This window comes from Eublepharis macularius, chromosome 5, assembly GCF_028583425.1.
Source record: "Eublepharis macularius isolate TG4126 chromosome 5, MPM_Emac_v1.0, whole genome shotgun sequence".
NCBI classification, from domain to species: domain Eukaryota; kingdom Metazoa; phylum Chordata; class Lepidosauria; order Squamata; family Eublepharidae; genus Eublepharis; species Eublepharis macularius.
The window spans coordinates 78,104,783-78,114,506 of NC_072794.1; the positions used below are offsets into that span (position 1 = coordinate 78,104,783).

The 9,724-nt window shown below is 41.0% G+C and overlaps 1 protein-coding gene across 3 annotated transcripts in view; it reads left to right on the forward strand.

Moving 5' to 3' along the window:
• DOCK7 (dedicator of cytokinesis 7) overlaps positions 1 to 8,138 on the forward strand; it is a 186,206-nt gene extending 178,068 nt beyond the window's left edge. For all 3 annotated transcript variants that reach the window (XM_054981568.1, XM_054981564.1, XM_054981566.1), the window contains 4 exons: positions 487 to 630; positions 3,327 to 3,433; positions 5,824 to 5,991; positions 7,630 to 8,138. In XM_054981568.1, coding sequence (XP_054837543.1) covers positions 487 to 630; positions 3,327 to 3,433; positions 5,824 to 5,991; positions 7,630 to 7,672 — 462 coding nt within the window. In that variant the 3' untranslated portion in view covers positions 7,673 to 8,138. The remainder of the gene's footprint in view (positions 1 to 486; positions 631 to 3,326; positions 3,434 to 5,823; positions 5,992 to 7,629) is intronic.
• The last annotated feature ends 1,586 nt before the right edge of the window (positions 8,139 to 9,724 follow it).

Genomic DNA, 9,724 nt, shown 5'->3' on the forward strand with positions numbered 1-9,724 from the left:
GACAAATTAATTTAGATTTCATTTTTCTGTTGTAGAAGCCAATGCTTAGCTTCTGTGTGATTACCCTTGAACTCTTAGAACAAGCCCATGTCTCAATGGCTGGCTACATAGGTGCTAAATGTTTTCCTCCAAGAACTGAAGAATAACTTTTTGATATTTAGGAGATTAAATTGATTTATTTATATTAAATATTTATATCCTGTCTTATTTCCTTATACTTAAGGCAGCTAGCTCACAGCTCAACAACAAGCTGCTGGGACACAAAACCTTAGGACTCCATTAACAAATTAACAGTGCACAGATTAAAAATATACAGCTAAATCTGCTGAAACAATTTACTTACCACCAAATGCCCTCTGAAATAGAACTGTCTTGCACACATTTCTAAATGTAGCTAATGAAGGTGGCCACTGTATACATATTTAATTAGCCTGAGGATGCTGTAAGAATTTTCTTATGTGTTACTGCCGACTATTATATCCTTAGATAATTTTGACACCAATTGAAGTTGCCATTGAGGATATGCAGAAAAAAACCCAAGAATTGGCATTTGCAACACATCAAGATCCAGCAGACCCAAAGATGCTCCAAATGGTGCTTCAGGGTTCAGTGGGTACAACAGTAAATCAGGTAAGATACATAAAAATATGCTCTTGATCACAGATGTTTAGCAACAAACATTGGGCTTACTTTTTAAAAGGCAGGAAAGTCCTCTTGTGGTATTTTGTATCCAACCCAGTGAATACAAATAGTTTTACAATTAACTGTACTAACTCACACTGTGTATTCCACCTTGAGTCTCAGCAAAAAAGGCGGACTATAAATGACATAAATAAATATATCGAATGTTCAATGTATATATTTAAATTGGGGGCATAGACAGATCTTTCTACAAAGTTGAAGAAACCTCAGTTTTGCAGAAAAATCTGAAATCTTAAAAAAAAAATGCACAGGGGGGTTGACAACCCCCCCCCCCCCCATGATAGAAGCTGCACCTGTAGTTTTAAGAAATGAATGCCCTCAGTGGCTGTTGCAAGGCAACCACAACATTATTGCCAGTCTTCCAGCCTCGGTTGCTGTCAGTAAAAGGCAGGGGGAAGGGGCTGGGCCCTTTCCAGGGCTGTTTTGGCCTTTAAGGGAGGACTAATTGGGACCAGGCTAAGAAGTAATCACTATACATTCTATTGTTAACAGCAGCCCACCCCACAAAAGCCAGCATGGTGTAATGGTTAGAGTTTCAGACTGGGGTTTGGGAGACTTGGGTTTGAATACTCATTATGTTGTGGAAGCACACTGGTTGACCTTGGGTCTGTCATAGACACGCAGCATAATCCACCTCACAGGGTTGTTGTGAAGATAAAATGGGGGAGAGGAAAATGCTGTAATCTGCTTTGAGTCCCCATTGTAGAGAAAGATGTATAGATGAAAGATGTATAGAGTCCACATTGTAGAGAAAGATGTATAGATGAGGCAAATATATAATAAATATAGAAAGTACAAAAAAAGATGAGGGGCAGATAAAAGATAGATTGATTGGTGGATAAGAAGAAGCAGTGAAAGATGAGGACATGGGGGCTACCAGGGGGAGGAAGGGAAGAAATAGTGCATGGAGGGGAGGGGGAGATAGAGGGGAAAGTCATGGAGGGGTCTCCTGTGAACTGGGTCCAGACCTGTGGCTGGCATTGCACAATTGAACCTGGCCCAGAAGCTGGAAACATACAGAATTTTTATAAATAGGGGCTGCCAGGGGACAGACAAAGGAAAAGCTGAAGATGGGAGCAGATAATAGTAGGATTGCTAGAGGGTGGGAAGGTCAAAAGGAAGTATTCGAGGTATTGGCTGCCACATACAGCTCTTCATGGACTTGGTCCATCTATCTCTCTCCCTATGGCAGCTTCATTCGCCTTAACAAGGGCGCCACCTTGCACATGGGCAGAATCAATAGTTGCCTGTATATATGCATTATCTGTGGTGGCCTCCACTTTATGGAATGGCGTACCTGAAGAGGCCACTCACCTGGCTTTTCACAACCTATGCAAAACTGAATTATCCAAGAGGGCTTTTTAATCAAGTAGGCTGTACTGTAAGGTAGTAGTCTCAAAGAGATGGATAGGGACTGTAGACTTTACTACTATGTACTATCGCTGTAAGTATGACCTTACTGACCAGGTTCTATGTTGTTAATATTTCAGTCTTAGAATTGCTTGTGCTCTGTTTCAGCATTTCTTCAATTCTGTATTGGATTTCTGCTCATTTAAATATTTGCAAATTTGCATTTATGTACCCTATTACATGTACCCAGGGCTCATTTCAAAGGGGAACGCACAGGAACACAGTTCCGGCAGTTTCCCAAAGAGGTCCCATGTCAGGTTGCCCCGGCCACCTGACTCTCAGCCATTTTGGGCCCATTTCAGCCTGGATTGGGGCCGAAATGGCCCGGATCGGGCCTCTGACAGGTGGTGAATCACTCTCCCACTCAGCAGCAGCCCGATCCTTACTATTTTGGGCCCCTTTTCAGCCATTTTCAGCCCCTTTTTGCCATTTTGGGCCCAATTTCGGCCCTGAAAGGCCACGATTGGGTCCAAAACAGCCAGGATAGGTGATGCCAGGGGGTGTGGCACATGCAAATCAGGTATGCTAATGACACACTTCTGGTGATGTCAAGGGCCGTGGCATATGGTAATGAGTTATGCCAATGAGTTCCTCCAGGTCTTTTTCTACGAAATGACCCCTGCAGGTACGCTATATACCCTATTGTTGAAATGTTTTTGAAATTGACTGTACTGACTCATGGTGTAATCCACCTTGAGTCTCAGTGGAAAGGCAGATTATAAATAACCTAAATGAATTCTGCTATGAAAGGTTTGTGTATATTGACATCTAAATCTAGATTACCCTACACTGTGTGTAATACTGAGATTTGAATGCTTCTTTGTCTCCTTCATGGTAAGACATATGTATAGGGAAAGGAAGGAAGAGACCTGCAAAGTCTAGGCCCTAAACCACTTAGCCAACTCCTGGGCAATGGGCATCTCTGCCTTTGAGCATATATAAGAGGGTTGGAAATGAAATTGTCCTTATTCTCACCTCACCACTCACCACATGTGCTTTCTCCATTAGCTAGAAAATCTAGTGATTCTTGTTTTTTAAAACAAGGCAGATTCCCCCATGCTCAGTTGACACTCATCCATTTAGGGCACAATTCTTCCAGGACTCTGTTGTAGAGGTGGCGTAAAGAAATGTTGTATTTAATTAATAATTCTATCTATATGACATCACTCGTGTGGCAGGGCCTTCATAAAATCTCACTGTGTTCTTCTATCAAGGGCCCACTAGAAGTTGCACAGGTATTTTTGTCTGAAATACCAAATGATCCAAAACTCTTCCGTCACCATAACAAGCTACGCCTTTGCTTCAAAGACTTCACTAAAAGGTATTATGTTGTTGTCACTAAACTGCTCTTGATTTTCGATTTTGAACAAATGCTATTTATTTATTTCACATTTTTATTCCACCCTTCCCACGAGTGGGCTCAGGGCGGATCACAACCCATTAAAATCCAATAAAATTCCATTTCCATAAAACATTTAAAAACATCATTAAAATAAAAACATATTTCTAGTTTTCAGTCAACCTTACAAACTAAAACAGGATGGTGGACAGCCTTTGGAGGGAGGGTTAGATTTTATATACCCTTGTTGTTTCACGCCAGTGGAGGCCCAGAACTCAGCCATGTGCTTGGTGGAACAGCTCTGTATTACGGGCCCTGGTCTCAGTAGACAGAACATTCCACCAGGTGAGAGCCAGGACCAAAAAGGCCCTGGCTCTGGTCGAGGCTAAGCGGGCCTCCTTGGGACCAGGGACCACCAACAGCTGTTTATCTCTTGATCGGAGTGTCCTCTGGGGAATATATGGGGAGAGATGGTCCCGCAGATACACTGGTCTCAGTCCGCATAGGCCCTTATAGGTCAGTACCAGAACCTTGAATCTGATCTGGTACTCCACAGACAACCAATGCAGCTCATGTAATATTGGTGTCATATGTGCCCCATTTGGCACTCTCATAATAACACACGCTGCTGCATTTTGTACCAGCTGTAATCTCCGGGTCAGGCTCAAGGGGAGCCCTGCGTAGAGCGAGTTGCAGTAGTATAGTCTAGAGAAAAGTCACAGGTAGACAGGTATGGGACAAGTTGCCTGGTCTGGTGCAGATGGAAAAAAGAGGACCTGACAACCGCTGTGACCTGTGCCTCCATTTTCAGGGAGGCATCCAAATAATTGGTATTTGAGCAGCAATAATATCAGTCCATCCTGTGTACATTGGCTGTGATTCCATAGTGCATGTGAATTTCTATACGTGTAGGGATGCTTCCTTGTACTTGTGTGAAGAGGATTGTGAGCAGAGACACTCTGAACACGTCCATAATTATATAACAGAAAGCCACTGGACTCATGGTGCTTTTGATTGTGCTTCACAGTTAGGGGGTTTCTATATGCTCAACTTATTCCTAGTTTTCTTAGCAGTGAATTCATAAGCATGAATTGTTTTGGGCACAGGCCTTCCGCCAATCTGCCCTCCCTCTCCATTTTTCCAGTCATTGAATTGATATATTTTGTTCCAGAAATGCCCTAAATAATCACAATTTTTGACCGAGGATTCTGTTCAGTAGCATCATCTGTGGCACCACAGCACCACCACCACCCTTTTTGTGTGTGCACCATATCAATATATTGATTTAGTGCTAAAGAAGGGCTATGCCCTGTCCCCTTCATCCCTAGTAATTTGCAGATTGGATTATTGTCTTCCTGCTGTGCCATTTTGAATTTACTTTTGATGCTCAGATCAGTTGTAGAACCAATACGCATGTGTAAAAACCATCATTTGACCACACATAGAAAGTGATATCAAATCACAAATAAAATAGCCAGAATAACAAGCGTAGAATTTTTAAGAAGGGTGGGAGGAAGAATTATGAACAGGCTCTCAGGAACATCTCTGTCAAGCAGGTGTGTTCCCCCTCCAAAGAACTGATTAGAAATAAAAATTCTGTCCATGGGACATATAGAAACATGCTAGGAATCACAATAAACACCTCTGTGGGATCACTCTTTTATAATGATACAGAGATATATTGCTATAAGAGCAGCTTTTTTAAAAAAAAGATCACAAAAGAACCCACACATTTTGACAACAAAAAATCCAGTCATTAAGAAGGAATGGGAGGTGGGTGGGAGTGGGCAGAATGGACAAAACTTAAACATTATGCATGAGGAACAGAGGTGATTCCAGATTGGTTTGAAAAAAAAATTGGGATAAATGTGCTCCCAAAAGACCCAGAAAAAATAAACTGGAATCTAAGACAAAACTAATGGCACAAGAAGACACGTAGAAATTCAGGAATAAACCAAAGCATTATGAGGGCAGAACCAACAAAAAATAACCCTATGCAGAAAACTCCTTAATTTAAAAAATGTCAGAGGCAACCATCCATGTAATACAGGTAGCCATTTGGAAAAACCCTTCCTAGAATTCATTTAATTAAAAATGCACAAACAATTGTGAAAAAAATAAGATTGCTAAGGTGAACGGGGCATTTCTTCCAAGATCAGAAAAGCTGAGTTCTCACGGTAGTCAGTTTTGGTAATACAATCATGGTACTGTAGCCATAGAACAATGTTCCATTGATTTTGATTAAATTTATTTCCAGATAAGCACAATTAGGTTTGTAGCCCAGGAAGGTTATGCATAAGCAAAATACTCTTAACAGGATTTTGGAAGACTATTTAGATTTGTCCAGTGTTGAATGAGCTTTTGTTTTCTAGGTGTGAAGATGCCCTGCGAAAGAATAAAAGCCTGATTGGCCCTGATCAAAAAGAATATCAGCGGGAACTTGAAAGGAATTATCATCGTCTCAAGGAAGCACTTCAACCCCTAATCAATAGAAAAATCCCCCAATTATACAAGGCTGTCCTTCCTGCCTCTTGCCACAGGTCATTCTAATGTATCTTAGCATCTCTTGCTTAAAGTTTGAAAAACAAAACCTTCCTGGGATAGAATAGTAGGGAGAGAAATGTAGATTAAAAACTCTTACTAAAGTGCAGTAAGATGCTTATAATTTCCTTCTTATACAGCTACCCCAAAGGTAGGTGGATTTTCCCTCTGCCTTTGACAAAATGCAGTATACAGTGATTTACAGATGGTCTGGATGATGCCTGTTGCATCCCAGATGTGCTGACATTTCACAGTCCTTCAGGAAAACAGCCAACTTCTAGGTAGAAATAGAAGCCTTTAGGGTGATGGGGCAGGATGTGTTGGTTGTTCAAGCAGCAGCTGCACAGAAGATTTCAATGCTGCTTCTAGTTGATACAACCCACAGGCACTTCAGGTGAATTTTTGTTAAGATGGTTAACATGAAATTTGATGTGTCATTAGATTTTGTATACAAAATAGATTTCAAAGGGGAAAAAAAGTGTTGTTCTACTGACCTGACAGCTGATTACCAGCATTTTCAACAGCTGTTATTCTACTGGACAATCAGGCTTGAATCCAGAAAAAAATAATTGCCTGGATGTATAGTTTATTCCAAGATAAGGTTTCATAGACTAGAGCCTGCTTGTTTAGGTGCAGTGTTTTTCAAAATGTTATTTTGTTAAATCTGCTACATTGAAATTTAAAGAGCATATATGCTAAATTTATCTTCATTTCCAAAGGGTGCAAGTTAAAAGGAAAAGCAGTTTCCACATTCACAGATTTGTTTTCTGGAAGAAATACACTTTGGCGCTAAGGACTGTAACAAGAGCACAAAAGCTGGCTTCTACTGAAATTGGTGTCCTTTAATAGGACAGTTTTGGCTAGATCATGCATATTGCTTCTTAGAACGTGTATTACTATATTATGAAGGAAATATGCACAAAACACAAGACCATTAATGGAGCTTTCAATTCTCTATTCTGGCAAAGCAAGGCATACTGGACTGACCTTCCATCTGAGGCACATTTACTTAATTCCTTATAACTACTGACCAGGCACAAGACTAGCTCAGAACTTATCGATTTCATAGAAGAAACACATCTACTTTGTCATGCTTGAGATGTAAGCCATGTTTTGTCATCTCCTGAATGAATACATGGGATCCTTGAGCAGGTACACTCCCTCCCTTCTTCTTTTGTACAAAGGTCCAATGAAAGACTTCCACTTTGGGTCATTAGTCTAAATAATAAACTATAGTTTCCTTTTTTCCCTACAAAACCAGGATTAACCTGGTCTGGAATTTTGGTTTGTAGAGAATAGATGTGACGACAAAGTTTAAAAAGTTTGATTACCCACATAAAGGAAAGGGAGAGTTAGTAGGCAAGCCTGAGGATCTCCAAGCTTTGTTCATATACAAGAAACCACTGGCTGGATCTTACGAATCTCCTCCGCGGAACCTCTCTGCACACATCTCTTCCACCAGAGCGAGGCTTCTTGTACAAAGGAAAGGTCCTTGCACCAATACAGGATCCAACCCCATGATTTGTTGCTTTGTCCAAACTGTGTCATTGTGTAGCAGTCTGTTCTTGAAGAACGTAACTCTCATCCTTCACAATGTGTAAGGTAGTGGCTTATCTCATTGTTCTTTTCCTCCCCAGAGATTCCTTCAGCAGAATGAGCCTTCGCAAAATGGACATCTAACCAGCTTAAAAGCACTTATGTTTTTAAGGTACTGAAAAAGAACATGCAGTGTTATCCACTCCAAGACTTTTAAAAAGTTTTATTTAAAAATAAAACTCTGGGACTTCATTATGGACACCTTGCACATATTTTACTGACTTAAACAGAAGCAGTAAGTGGCCAAAATTTTCATTATGAATCATCAAATGTAGACCTATCAGTTTTTTACAAAGAACACAAATGGCAACAGTATTCCAAATGTGGGTGAGACTGTGTGAACACAACTGTTTAAAAAGACTTTTAAATATTCAAAGGTACTCTAATGTATCAACCATTTTTATTTATAGCGTTCTCTAATGTTAAATTTGGTTCCTTTTTTAGTACATATATTTAATTTATATTAGGAGCCTTTGTGAATGCATTTTGAACCATTTTTAATGTAGTTTTTATTTTAATGGTACCATTAAAAATTTGAATGTTTACACTTTATTGCATCAGATTTTCACTTTGATCATTCTTCACATGGCAAAGATTCCAAGGAAAGGTAAATATGTAGATAGTATCTTTTTCACTTGATACGTAGACTGTGTTCATTTTTAACTTGTTTTTGTGTCAAACATTTGCGCTGCAGAGGGGCACCTGCTTCTGTGCCTCAAACTGCTGGGTGTGGTCCTGCAGAAGGGACAACTGGCAGCTTGATCCAGAAGAGCTCCTAGAGAGCAGCCTAGTTTGAATGCTATTTTGTGCCATTGCCGTTAAAGCCAGATTTTGCTGACCAGCGCTTCAGAGGATGGACTGTGTAAAATAAGCCAAGCATTACCCTATTTTAACCCATATTTTAATTTCTCACAATTAGGGGTGCGACAGTTGGATATTGCTGATAAAGTAGTATGTCCCATATTTAGGGTACTGAGTCAGCACTATCCAACACCATTGTTGCTTCTTTGACATGACTCTCGAGTCTGATGCTATCACTTCAGATAACATTGGAATTGGGAATGGTGTGGGGGAGAGCAGAAGCCTCTAGGAAGGAGCACCTTACATCTAATAGTTGGTGCCTCTGCTCTTCAATTTAAAAATTGAGGCATAATTTTCTATGGTTCTGTCCTGATAGGAAATAGTGGCACTTTACATTTTAAAGCGTCAAGATGTGGACTACCAGCTAGTAGACCTGGCTTCCAGAGGACAGATCTACTGGTCATTGTTTTGTATTGGCAATAGACCAGACCTCTGGAGGCTTAATCTACCAGCCACAAGAAAAGGTATCAGCTGGTCCTGGATTTAACCTAGCTCATAGCAGATCTTTGGCTCCACTGGTAGCTCTGAAGCTGTTCCAGCTGGCGGGCTGCTAGACTCCGAGGGAGAGCTACCCCACTGGCCAGCTATGCTGCCATTCTCTTGCTGGGGTGGAGGGAGGGCTCTTAACATCACTAGCATCTGAGCCAACAGAATAGGAGCCCACCAGCTGGCCTAGCCACCCAACTTTACTGCTGCTGGCATCAGAGGCTACAGTCCCCAGCAACAGGAAACTGGTAGCTGGACCAGCTGGCAGAGTAGCCAAGCCTCACAGCCAGAGTCAGGAAGCCCATGAATCAAGCTGAAGATCCAATGCGGGCCAGGAAAGCCTAGTGCCAATTTAGACCTTTTAATGCCTGGTAGAAACCAAGTCTAATGGACATCAGCTGATAGTTGGTGTTCTACTCTTTAAAAGACCAAAGTAGTTATTTACCAGCTGTAAGATCTGTTGGGGGGCTTTCTGTATTCTCCCCTTTAATTTCAAATGGAGAAGCAGAGGAGGACATGATTATTTTTATTGGATATCAGGAGTATTTCCAATATTTATTTATTTTGCTTCATTTATACCCTGCCTTTCTCTTCAGGGGGGACCCACAGCAACTTTCATCATTCTCCTCTCCATTTTTTCCTCACAACAAACCTGTGAGGTAGGTTAGGCTAAAAGATGTGACTGGCCAAAGGTCAACCAGCAAGCTTCCACAGCATAGCATGAAATAGAACTTGGGTCACTCAAATTCTAGTTCTTCACTCTAGCTACTACACCGCACTAGCTATTTG